The sequence below is a fragment of the Strix aluco genome, chromosome 10 (genome assembly GCF_031877795.1).
Source record: "Strix aluco isolate bStrAlu1 chromosome 10, bStrAlu1.hap1, whole genome shotgun sequence".
Lineage (NCBI taxonomy): Eukaryota > Metazoa > Chordata > Aves > Strigiformes > Strigidae > Strix > Strix aluco.
In genome coordinates this window covers 8,566,306-8,580,145 of record NC_133940.1, presented here as the reverse complement: position 1 = coordinate 8,580,145, position 13,840 = coordinate 8,566,306, and the positions used below count along the sequence as shown (strand labels likewise).

The 13,840-nt window shown below is 37.1% G+C and overlaps 1 protein-coding gene across 5 annotated transcripts in view; it reads right to left on the bottom strand.

Moving 5' to 3' along the window:
* MTM1 (myotubularin 1) overlaps positions 1 to 13,840 on the bottom strand; it is a 46,643-nt gene that overhangs the window by 14,817 nt on the left and 17,986 nt on the right. For 4 of the 5 annotated variants that reach the window (XM_074835149.1, XM_074835150.1, XM_074835148.1 and 1 more), the window contains 3 exons: positions 4,348 to 4,431; positions 2,900 to 3,049; positions 882 to 1,070 (listed from right to left, as the gene is read on the bottom strand). In XM_074835149.1, the coding sequence (XP_074691250.1) occupies positions 882 to 1,070; positions 2,900 to 3,049; positions 4,348 to 4,431 (423 nt within the window). The remainder of the gene's footprint in view (positions 1 to 881; positions 1,071 to 2,899; positions 3,050 to 4,347; positions 4,432 to 13,840) is intronic. The other variant, XM_074835151.1, reaches the window with a different exon arrangement.

Here is a 13,840-nt window from a genome sequence, read left to right as displayed (position 1 = left end):
CACTAACACTCTGTGACTGGTATTACTCAAGTATGCCTGAACAATCTGGTCCTCACCGGAGTTGAGGGGGGGCAGAGAGGAAATCAAGGCACAGGGACACCTTTTCTTCTTGAAAGGTTGGACCAGATGATCTTTCTGGGTCCCTTCCAACCTGGGCTGTTTTATGATTCTGATCCCATTTAGGCTTTGAGTGCAAATTAGCAAAGAAATGGTCACTTTGTCAGATGGAAACACTACTTCTGTTACTGCACTTACCGACTACAGGCACCTAAGGAGAACAGGTATCTAGGTATCCAAGATCATACCCATACTGCTGTATAGAGTGCGAGCCCCAAGTTAACTTATTCATCACATTCTCTTTATTTGCTGGATGCCTGGATAGGTCTGAAATGGTTCATGTAATGGTTAGACAGAACCAGACAAAGGATACTTATCAGTGGGCTTGGCTTTATGCACATGGCCTTTCCAGGATAGACTTTCCCAGAGAATATGAAGCAGAGCTGTGGCTTGCACAGAGGTGGCATGTCATTCCAACAGAGGACATGCTCTACAGCTCAGCCTACACCTACCTCACAGTGCAGAGCATAGTCATAGCTGATTGCAGTCTCACGCTAAGATCTGTGCTTGACTGATAAGAGACAGGGTAAAGCGTGTCTGGAAATCCATGTATGGTCCTGAAACCCCACTTATGACCCGCTTTAGGCATTCATGTCCTTCATGGCCTTGAGCCTCAGTATTTAATTATGTAAATATATATTTAATTATGTAAATTTATCTACATTAAGATTACTACTGTTCCCAAAAACCTCCTCTCAGGAAACTTCAAACTAATACTCCTCCCCACCCCCCTTCACAAATGAGACTATAAAGCATCTGTTTACCTTGTTTGCGACTGCATTGACATTGGGCCTAGCATCATAGATGGTCAGTTTTGAGATTTGCCCGTTAGCCTCCCTGATGATATCAAGATATCTTTCATCATCTTTATTCCGCTTGCCACTCATTCCAACAAGGGGTTGACTGCAGCGCATAATAACAGCTTGAGTCTCTGGATGAATCCATGACAGAACCTAGTCACATGTCCAAAACACATTAGAAGAAATACATTTTATTAAAAAAATCATAACTTAAATTTTAAAGTTGCATTCTTTAATATGAAAATTAACATTTTTTAATTTATTTCTTCACAAGATAATCCCCAGACATCTCAACTGCTTCCACTTCAGTCTCATAAAATTTAATAATAATGATCTTTAAAAGAGCTCATTCTCTTACATATTTAACTTATTGAAATTATACTTACCTATATAATCCTCTGCATTTTAATATTTTCCTACAACTCTTTTGTTGCACAAATAATTCTGAAAAGCAAACTGGAAATAAACGTAGCAATGCCTGCTGAAACTAAGAAACAATTCAGAAGAATGAACTCATTGTAGAAATGGTGACTAAGATGCTCCAGTTCTATAAGAACTTTTCCCTTTTTTTGGATAAGGAAGGAAAGTTCAACCTTCCTGCAGCATCTTGAATGTTTCCCCTTCTCTTTAAAGTACATTTTGTTCCTCAGCCCTCTTTACAAAGAGAAGGCATTGCAGCAAAATGCACGCTGGCTCTGTTGTTGTTCTGAGCCAGCAGGGACTTCCACAAACAAGAGATAGTGAGCTGCCCAGGGAACAGACTGCAGTGCAAGAGATTAAAGATAAGCAGCCCAAGAAGCAGGCAAAACCTTCAACTTCATCATTGAAGAATATTAAGAAACGGTATTCTCACCCTGTCTGAAAATTGTGGGTTATAGAGTGAAAGACCATCAGAGTTTAAAAAAAAATCCTCAGATTCACTCTTGAAATACAACCCTTAGTTGTATATCTAGAAACGAGAGCTGTCAGTGTGTGTGGGGGTCAGTATGATTGGTTATTTCCTGACAAGAACAGAATTACTATTACCAAGGAAATGACTTTCACTGTATGGGCATATAAAAGCCCTGTCATGAATTCTGAGATGACAGAGAAGATACAGCTGGGTTATAAGAACTATATGCACACACTGTATATTTCAGATATATATTTTGTACACATTATATATTATACATATACATACATGTACATACAGAGAGAGTAAATTTATAATTATAGGCCTAGCCTGTCAGTAAATACCATATCTAATAAATATTTATCATACTGAGTTTCACATCTGTTTGAAATTAACTGAGATTCAAGGCAGCTTTCTGATACTGGCTAAGAATCTAGCACTTCTTCTGAGTTTGCCAAATTGAAATATTAGTTAGAACAGACCGCATTGTGATAGAAATTAGTATTTTCTAGAGTGCTGTAAAGAGTTGATACATAAAAATTCTCTTACCTCAAAGAATTTTAGAGAAATATACCCAAAAAGTCAAATGGGTTTATCTTCAATTCCACAGCCCAATTTAAAAAAACTAAAAAGAGCAAGAATTGACTGCAGAGACCATGCATGAGGTCTTATTTTAGGACTGACCATTGGAACTATGTTTAAATGCTATGCAGTTTGCTTACGGGAAGATAACATTTGCTATCACATTTTATGTGCATACAACAATAGTCAACAAATTAGTACAGATGGCAGTCTAAGGCTCATACTTCATTAAGAAAAGGGAATCTGCAATACTGGCAGTTGTTACTAGAAAAGTCAAGCTAAAACCAACAAAGCTGGAACGGGTGATTGTTGTGGGGGAGAAATGGAAATGTGGCTTGGCGAAGACACGAGTTTCAAGCAGTAAAAAACACCAGCCAATCAAAACTACTTTGCTGTAACCATTTCCAAAAAAAGCATCCTTTGTGTCGTGCTCATCAAAAAGTTGTTTAGATGCATACTTAAAACTTATAGCTACACTATAAGGTAACTTTCATCACATAATACTCACCGGGATTCTATTTCGGGACCTAAAGGCAGCAACTTTCTTGAGATCATCATCTGTTGCATTATATGGCACTACTAAGAGCGATGGATATGTGTCACACAGTCCGTAATGTTCATTAATAAAAGTTACTCGCCACCGTTCATTAGGCAGTCCCTAAAATGTAACACAAAGTTTTTCAATGTGTTTTTGGCTGTACAAACAGTAATTCTGCTCTTGAATTTTACGGGACATTATGGCCACATGGTGGCAACAACCTACCAATTTAACCTAACTACAGTACTGTTTCAAAACAATAGAAGAGAAAAAGATTACAAGACCTTGCAAAGCAGCTCATTGCTGATGGATTCACAGCCTTAAACAACTGCACAGCTATCTCATACACTCTTACATACACAATTCTATTCTTACATCAAGTTCCAAAACAATGAATAAAACTAGTAGATGTATTTCTTTAACTGTGGGAATGAGGAAAGAAAATTGCCTTCTCTCCTCTCTCAAAGCTCTGCCTTTCCATTTCGCCTGCTGAAAAGATGGGGGGATGAAGTCTTGTCTGAACCTTTCTTCCCTGTAGCCTGATACTACCTTCAGGTTAAAAATAAGATTCAGGGTAGCTTTCTTACTGAGAAACAACTTTTTAGTCGCAGTCTGATCAGTAAGGCATTTCACAAACAGCAGCCAGGAAATTGAGAAAGACTGATAAGCCCACCACACAGGCACATGCACAGTGGGGTTTGTGTGGGTGTTTGTATTTTACCTTTTTTTGGGTCTTAGGCCTCTAAACCTTGAACTGAAAAACTATGGAGGGAAAAAAAAAATCTAAGGAAGTCCTTATTGTTTGCTATTTAATTTTTTCTTTAAAAAAACATATTTAAAGCAAAAATAAATTGTCTAAAAGACATTTTAAAATTAAATAATATCATTCTCTTTCACTGACATTTTTTCAAAATCACCTAAAGAGCAAGGTAGACTACTGAAAAACATATAAGTAACTTCTGTAAAGCAATGCTGTTTCTAAAATAAGATGTCTTCCCCCCCCCCCCCCTTCACTTGAGGAAGAAGTAGACCAAATCAAAGACCAAATCAAATCTATATTTAGGACACTGTAGTTATGTAATTGGCACATTCTCCCTGCCCCCTGCTCAGTTAACAGTGGCACATTGTAAGAGTTATCAATAACTTCCTTCAAAGAGCAAAGGCTACCTTCCTGTGACATTCTATTTTTTTTTAAAAGGTTCCAGTGTTTTATTTATTTTCTTTACTTTTTTTCAAATGGTTTAAACAGCAATTGTAATTATTTCCATCTTCTTCTATTCTTGTCCGTCCCCTGTCCCCCGTCCTGTCCCCCGTCCTCCCCCCCCCCCAGCTGATAAGAGAAATGTACAAACAATAATTCCTCTGTGTAAAGTAGTCAGATATGAAAACACCAGGCAACTGCAACTTTAGTAACTCACTTGTCTCCTGTATTCGGACATTGGATTGTACACCATCCATCCATTTTCAGAAAACTTTTCTTCATTTGCATATGCAAAAAAAAGCTGTAGGATGTAAAAGAAGCTTATTACACCAAACTCTGACTGAAAATGGCAAATCTGAGGGCTCATCATCAGTTATACCTAATGTCCACCACAAAATAGGACTGACTTTTCCATGCCAGCCTCATTCTCTCCATTTATATCTGATATTTATAAGACCGTAAAGCAAGAAGTAACCAACAATACAGATCTGCTAATGAAATAATGAAAATGTGACAATAGTTAAAACAAGAAGTGATAAAATAATAATAATTACAAATCTTAAATGGTTGGATTTTTTTTACTGTCAGGAGGTTGAAATATTTTAAAATAGTTTATATCAACTTATTTTCCATATTTCACGTCCTCACCAAATAAACTACTGTCTTCTCACCAAAATTTCTCCGATAGATACAGCTGCAATTACTACATAAAATTTTAGACACTAAATTGAAAGTGTAAAAAGGTTTTAATTGCTATTCATTGTCATTAGGAAGGAGCCTTCTTTCTACATTCCCTTCCCAATTGATCCTTACTAACGGAAATCCAGTTTACTGTAAAACTCCATGAAAATTTAAAAGTTGCTATTGAAAATAAAACAAACTATGTTGCCAGCAGGTTACACTATCTATTTTTCTCTTGCTTTGTTGCTCAGTCGCAAGACACATTTATACAACAAACGCAGCATCCTCACCCAACTTCCTCATACCTTTTAGCTTTCTTGTCCTTTCAACCAATTCCAAGTGGGCTGCATTACCTAACTAACCCCTTTTTTCCTTGGTTTGTTTTTACAGTTTATGATGAAAGCAAAAGTAATGTTTATTTTAAGGATCTCCTTCATTGAGAAAATTGAATTTGGTGGCTTGCAAATTCTTCAGATACCAACTGGAGCATGAAACTAAGTTGTTTAAAAAAAAAAAAAAAAATGCAGAGGAGAATGTGTTGTCCTGAGCTAACTTGAGCAAGAGCAGCCAGAGGAGAAAGCATTCAAGAGCCCATCACAGCTCATTTGTAACAAAAAAGCTGAAAGTCTCCTAGCGATTCAAAGACATTAAAAGAAGAAATTGAATGCTAAACTGATCATCCCAAACCTACATAATTTTCACAGGCATAGACTTAACTAAGCAGAAATGCAGAAAACCTGGCAAGCAAGAAAAAAATCGTGGTTCTAAGGTGCCATGATTACTAAAGCAATGCTTCCTAAGTGCACCATCAGCCCAGATGGAGGTTTCTTTAGATCTTATGAAGGCAGACCCTAATTGCTCACGGCAATTCTGCTTAGCCTAATGTGTTACAATGGTTTAAACAGCAAACAAACAGCTCTAATCAAAACACAAAACTTAATTCACTCCAAAAGGAGGAGTTTTTTCTCATGTATTCGAAATCAACAAGTATTTTAAAAGAACGTTACTGCTCACACAAGATACTTTATCCCACTAGTTTTAGAAACTGGAATTTTAAATTAAATCAGTATTTCAGAGCAAGAACATTCATTGGCAGAAGTAAACAATGCATTCCCAAATTGTGTTTTCTGAATGTCTTCAACATTTTTAAAGGAGTAGGCCTTCAGTGTAAGTAAACATTACAGATTCTTTTGACTAAGTAAACTGCCACCAAGAGGGATGGAGGGAGAGATGAAGAAAGGAAAAGGAAAGAGGTGGACATCTATGTATCAGAAAAAAAACATTCCAGTAGAAATAAATGCAAGTATCAGAAGTTAAGCAGAAAAACTGAAAAAGGTTGGCTGTGTGTTTTGATTGCAAACTAGGAATATTGCTAAAGCAACTGATTTGCTGAACTATTAATAAATAGCTGCACACAAGAATCATCCCCTCCTCCCCAGAGGAATTTGCTATATCCCAAAGAGCAACTATGCTAAGAATTCACCAAGGAACCAGAGACAAACGAGAATCTTATAACAGTAGGAAACAGAAACACTGGAATCTTATCAGATCACTTAAAAGATGTCTCAAAGGCAGGAATATGTTACTTAAATTGCTACTTACTGCAAGTTTCCTCATGAGAATGTAAAAACTACCCAGCTTAAGCCTTGATCAGTAAAATACATGAGTTTATTACAGTGCACTGTGATAGCTGTTACATAGAAGATTTTACTGATAAAAATAAAGAAGGTTCTGCTCCAAACTAGAAACAAAGAAATGGCAGCTATGCTGCTCATGTCACCCACAAAAGAATCCACAAGAAATCAGATGGAAAAGTGTATTTTGTTTTCACCTTTTAAAAAACAGAGTTAAATTTACTATGCATGAGGAGGGGATGGACAGACTCCTTTCTGAAAGAACAGTGTCCTAATATGTACAGCATGTTTCATTTAAAACACTTAGCTACAGCAGCTTTACTATATCTGCTACAAAAGCTTTGAGTCACGCAACCCACAACTATTAAAGTTGACAATCAGCTCTGTTGACATTCCAGGTAGTGCAAATTCTTCCTATATTGCTAAAGAAAGAAAATCATTAGTAGCATGGATCAACCAGCAAAAATCTGAAGTCTAACAAGTAACAGAACACTACAATGAATGCAAAGGTGTATGGAGCAAAGTTTGGTCTTAGATTTTTGTATGAGTAATTCAGAGAAAACTCCTGAAGTATACTCCAACAAGAACAGCATTTACAAGTGAAAAGCATCTAAAACCCTGAAGACCAAAAATTATTTTTCTTCTGCAGGAGCTGACTAAGTTATAACAAAAATGTATATACACACCTTTATGTGTGCATATTGTGTACAGACTGTACAGTTAATCTGGTTACTACTGAAAGTCTTATTCATTGTGCAAAAGAGATTAAAGATCTGGATGCTGCCCCCACCACCCTCAACAGCCCTTCACTTAAGACCTTATATTTCAAGTCTTGAAGTATTCTGTGAAGATGGCCTGAGCTTTAGTCCAAGCTAAATGCCAGAGTCTGAAATACAGCAACATCCCCACCGTACCTTAGGTCTGTCTCTCACAACAAAACATTCAAAGCAATATATAAAGCACTCTCTTTTACTCTTCAAAGAGTAAAAATGCTTCATTTTCGACTCTGACAATCATAGCATGGTTGCATTCAACAATATACAGTTTAAAGTAATCTCTCAACTTAAGATTTTCATACATTCATGTCTGCTTAAGCAGCTGATTAGATGAAAGTAAAATTTGTATATATATATGTATCCCAACATGACACAGCAGAAAAGCCCAAGTAGAAGTATTTAAAACTGCATACATTTATACTCATTTCATGCAATTCTATTCAATTTCAAACTACAGTTTAACTTCAGTGTAACAAGCAACTCATTTATTACCATTTTAATACTCAGAATTATATACTTAAGCAAACGTAAGATATATGCCTGGATACAATTGTAATTTCTTACTGCATCAATACAAGCCATATTTAGCACACATTCGTACATTACTTTTATTTGTTAGAAACAAAATGTGATAATGAGCAATGTGAAATAATTTCTATTTAATAACATTCTTTGTTGAATTGAACCTTTTATTATTCTGATGCACCAAATTGACAAACCCCACAACAGTGAACAAATCAACGTGATAAATACATATTTAGATCCCAGAAGGGTTTGTTATAGTTCAGGTAAGCTTCACATCTGCATGATCCACATATTTCCACTTTTGTCCTAAATAACCCAAATTTACAGATTAAATGCAGTATGTTTGTATCTATGTCTTGATTAACTTAACATTGCTGAAGCTTTCACATCACGGTGGATATAATCTGAATGCAGTTCTACAATGCAGCAGGAAAAAGGGACAAAGAAATTATGGGAAGAAGAAATTGTGTCATTTACAATATATTCTGCATTGGTTTTCTTATCAGTTGATGTAAGATTTGAGAGGTACTATCTTAGTAAAAATACATGGCTTAGGTTTTTGTGGATACAGGTTCCTTCATATTAGTGCCTCTCACATACAGACACACATCTCATGCCAGGATGAAAACTGGGAAGTTACTTCACTGCCCACAGGCATTTAGTATGGACCAGCTGGCTGTACATTTATATCCTTCAGAGTGCAGAGGGCAGAGGAAAGTTGGAGAGGCAAACTACAAGACCAGCTGTAGGAATCGCATGACCCCACAAAGCAGAAAAGCCCTGCCAACCTCTCTCAGTGCGTCATTACGCACACAGGCAAGCCTTTCAAACAAGAGGGTTTAATAAAAAGTCAGCTAGCTCTGCTTCGTGCCTTCTTCACATCTTTCCTTCCCTCCACATCTATGGTATATCCCTGCTAAACCCTCCTTCTCCCCAAGCAATACTTGAGGTACTCAGCCTCCACCTTAACTCCCACTCATTTCTTTCCTTCCTCCACACACAAAATTCTATTCCCTTCTCTCGTCATTAATCCTGCCTCTCCAACAGAAAGCACTTCTCCACAGCTCCTATTGCACCCAGTCGATTTTTCCAGGAATTCAATCAACTGCAGCTTCAACAGATGTGTCTAAATTTGACAAAAATGGTTGGAAACTTAAAAAAAATAAAACCTACACCCAAGAGACATTCAGGTTCAGAACAATACTGCAGTAAAAGAACAGTGTGGTTTGTTTGTGGGGTTTTTTTTTAGATCATGAACAGGCTTTTTAATCATGAAAATATAATCAGAAAGCATAACTGTGGTTTCTACAGGTATACCTGAGCCAACTCTAGATTAGTTTGGTTGGATACTGACTAAGTACAAGCAACAGTACAAGCTTCAGGTAGACCACCTGCTCAATAAATCAGTGTTTCAGGCAACAAGCCTGAGATGGCCTCTCTCCTCTCACCACCAAGACCAGCTAACCAAAAGCCACTTGCACAAGGCACAGATTTACCTTAAATTATACCGATTACTGGTTTTATCTCACATGTTGGGTTCGAAGTGGGATAGTTTGCAATCACTTCCAATGTACTGACCATATCTGTTCTGAGTTTGATGAAGACTAGTGCTACATGTCTGATGGAAGTCTATCAATTCCTATTAGTCTATCAACTAATTAAAAATCAGTTTCAAATTCTTTTCATCTGCCACGGGAAACAGAGAGAAGAAACCAAGGAAAGCATTAAAAAAGTAAGAAATAAAAAACAGTATAGCAAATCACCACTCATAAAACTTATGGAGTGCAAGGCTTGGGACTTATCAATACCTGTAGTTGGTAAAAACAGGACATAATACGTCAGTTAAGATCTTTGGAAAAGCAAATTAAAGCCTCTTTGCATAGAATGGAAAAAGGGATATCACTGCAGATCCATAGCCTAAAAAGCAGAGGTCTACTGCTTCACTTGAAGCAGAAGGCTACTATACAAAAGGCTTTCAAATCTTGTAATATTTTTGGTAAGCTACTTTTTATGCTTCACTGTGCAAATAATTCTGTTTACTTCCTTGCAGGTGCTAACCAGCAATTTCAACACACACAGTCTCTTTTTCAGTCCTCCTACAGACTAAGTGCTTGCCTTCAACATTCAATTTATCATTACTATTTTGCACACAAAAATAATATGCGATACACTGGTTGCTCACAACACAATGTAGTTCTGCGAGATAAAGGAGAGAGCAGCTGCAATCTGACAGTACAGTTTGGCAAGCAGTCTATTTACAAATAGTTATATATTTACTCTATTTATGGAATCATAGTACATAAATACAACTTCTACTTGTACATGAGCATATAACATATATATAATTTATTAAATAGTTGACCAATCTTTATGCATTACAAAAGAAGAAAGCAGCAAAACTAGAACAAGAAGGTGTTGCACACATGCAAAGAAAGTAAATTGTTTTTTCTATTCCTTACTTACTGGTTTATGCTTTTCATGTATTATAAATCACTAAGCTTGTACTGGGTGAAAAGACTGTCAGTTTCTCAGTGTTTAAAAATAAAGATATCATTATACTCGCCTTCAATATGCCATTACTACAACTCAGCCAGTTACATCTTACCTGTTCATCTAAAGACTAAGATCAGACATTATATTTACACAATTAACTTCTCATCATTTGCAAATATGGTAACCTTACACCATTATTGCACCGAGACTGACATAAGCCATTCAGAATGAAGCCTCAACTCAAGATGTTTTTTGCAAAATCAAGTGCTCCATCAAACAGGCCTCACTGCCATCTAAAATCATCTTTGTAGGTCCAATAGCAACACTGGTATGATCTGACTCTCAGACATTTTGAATTACCAGGATAACTAGCTACACCGGGAGTGGGAGAGGTCGAAGTCAGACAGCATGACTACCAGTGTCTCTCGTCAAAACTGGCATTCCACAGAGCTATCATGGTTAGAAATAAATATGTATTATGCAGGTATTATGGTGGCAAATAATCTTATAAAAATGATGACGTGTAGTTTCAAGGTAAGATCAGGAAGTGAAGCAGCTGCTATGCAGAAACTAAGCTACAGAGACTAAATATATCTTATCTTTTGTGAAGTACTACATCTAATTTGGGGGGGGTTGGGTTTTTTTGTTTAAAAAACTTTTTTAAAAACACTTTCAGCAACGATTCAATTAGCACAAGTTTGCAAATGCAAGAGGATTATGGATAGCAGCTGCCTGTTCCATATCAAGTAAGCTGTCAGTCAGATGAGCTATTAGGTTTTATATTATGTAATTGATTCAAGATCTGAATCCAACCTATACTCAAACTGGAAAGAGACAAGAATTAGCTTCTGGAAGTAGGCACGTAGGACACTGTTAAGACACAGATGAACAGTTGCAAACAGACCTGTGATTTATTACAGGCTCTCAAACACTGCTGTTAGGATGGTGATGGAGAAAAATCTTGCAAACAATAAGCACACTCCACTCAGAAATAATGTTTTGGGCTATATTTACCACCCATTTGTCCAAGAATGGTATAGCATGAAGAAAAATGGAAGCATGGCATCTCTAAAAGTTCTTGTTTAGGATCAGCTCTAAGGATATGGTTTCATTACAGATAAAAATCAGTCAGATAAAAATCTGGCATACAGTATAAAAATACAGATAAAAATCAGGATAGTAAAGGGTTAGACCTTTATTGTCCTGATACCTTCTTTCTACTGCACAGCTATACAAGCATCAGTGTTGCCAAACCAGCTGAAGATCAAGGATGCAGTTCCACAAGGTGGTCTGAGAAAAATTGCCAGTTTAACACTGTGAAAAATAGGACACCCCTCTCTCTTCTCTCCTGCCTGCTCCCTGTTCCACTCGCATGCTCTCTCTTGCACTGGTTCTGGTGCATACTGATTTCAAACCAGGTCTCCTCAAAGTGGACAAGACTAAGTCAGAAACCAGAATATTTTGTGGTGGATAAGTGAGCTGCATTGGAAAGTAGAGAGAAGGAGACCAGAGAAAAGCCAGAGCTCAGCATTTGAGTAGCAGAGGGCTGCCATTTTCACCCAGTTGTCATGAGAAGCCACAGCACGTTCTTTACAGAAGATCTCCCTGACCGAGCTGGCTGCACAGTCAGTGTTAGCATATGTTCATAGGAGAAGGCAGGCATGCACAGCTCAGACATTGTCATATTCAGCCCGTGAAAGAGGCAGTCCCATCATTCTTCTTCATTCATACCCACCCACAGATGCTCCAATCCCATCCTCACATTGGGCTAACAAGATTGAGGAAATGACTCAGGGTAAAGCTTTTATTTTTTTTCCTCTTTGCTTATCTTTAGTCCCTTTCAGTTCCCTACCTGGTTCGTCATGCAGCCCCAAACTCACGCAGCAGGAAAAACCAAGACAGGAATGAACAACCAGGCAGAAACACCCACCTTTGGTAGGATGAATTTAAGCTGCTTGCTAAAATATGGTGAAAGCACATCAAAAATATCACATACTTGCTTAGCTCATTTTAAAGTTAACGGCTCATTCATGACATTAGAAAATAAGGTCAGGTGCAACTTCATGATATAACATAGGCTCCCTTTATTTTACTCCTAAGTAATCATAATTTCTAATGGTTATACCCTGCTCCAGACATAGCTAGGAGATATAGAGTACAACCATTCTCCATGTTGTCACTATCTTCAAGTTCTGTGCTTTACTGAATCTGAATGCAAAATTTCCTCTGCCTTGACCAAGCCTTTTGTTACTGAGCATAACTTTTGTTGGCAAGTTACATTCAAAATGGTCCAGGGCACGTAATGATGAGCTTTACTGGGTCCAACAGGTGCAACAAATAAAGCAGGAAGTGTGCACACATTACTCACTACCATCACTAGACAGGAACACCAGGTCTTTTTGGATGACAAAACCTAATACAAGCCACATCTCATCATCATGTTATTCAAGCCCTGTAGTTGGATGGGATACCATAAAAAAATATCCCACAAGGGACTCTCCTAAGTCAGTTACAACTTAATTTGTCCACATTCACTACACGTAAATCCACACAGGTCCTCAATGTAAGGGAAAAAAAAAAATTCTTCACCATGAGAACGATTAAACATTGGATGAGATTGCCCAGACACATGACGGAATCTACCTCACAGGGAAATACTCAAGACTAGGCTTAACCGTGCCCTGGATAACTAATCTAAGGCCCTGTTTGCAACAGAATCCTGGACCAGATGATGTCCAGAAGCCCCTTTTGACCTAAACTTTTCTATAATTTGATATTTCTACATATAGCTTTCTCGCTCTTTTCCATTATCCTTCTGAAGTCCATATATCCTGTTATGTTTTCAATCATTCTCTATTGTAAGATCCATAAAATGCCAGCAGTAAAGTTAGAGATATATTCACTACTTCTACAACAGTTTTTGTGAGTACAACTCCTCACACCTACCCAAATGTAGAAATCTCAGTTTCATTTCTTAAGACCTATTCATCAACACTACAAAATATTCCAAGCAAAAGCATTTATTTTTTTCTTATGCTTTCTTTCCACAGACTGTTTGCATACAGAATGCAAAACTTCTGCAAAGAAGTTTTAAAGAATTAAATGCTTATAGAGTATAGACCATTGATTGACATGTATCTTTGGAAAAGGAAATAAAGATTCTTGCTGCAGCCTCATATACTCAACAACTGTCTGAACAAAGTTCTTAAAAATTCATAGCAGAACCCTCCAAGTTTTGTGAAGAGAGTTCTTATGCAATTATCCTAAATGAAAGCACCCCAATAAAACATAAACTGAATTTTGTAAAAGACAAAATAAAGGATTTACTGAAGAGTTCTCAAAATGATCCACCCAGCACAGTACACAGATTTTGGCAAAGAAAGAGAAGATAACGCTTAGTTAACGTGACTGTTGCTCAATTCCTTCCACAAAAATTTTTTTTAACCTGAAATAAATCTGTGTAAATTCATTACTCTATTAGCTGCCTGTTTCATTTTTCATCAGTTTCATCTGTAAAACAAGTGTTATCTTCCCATGCCTTCTTTTCCTGAAGTAAAACTCTTGGCGATTCATATTTATCATTGCCTTGGAGACTGCCCAG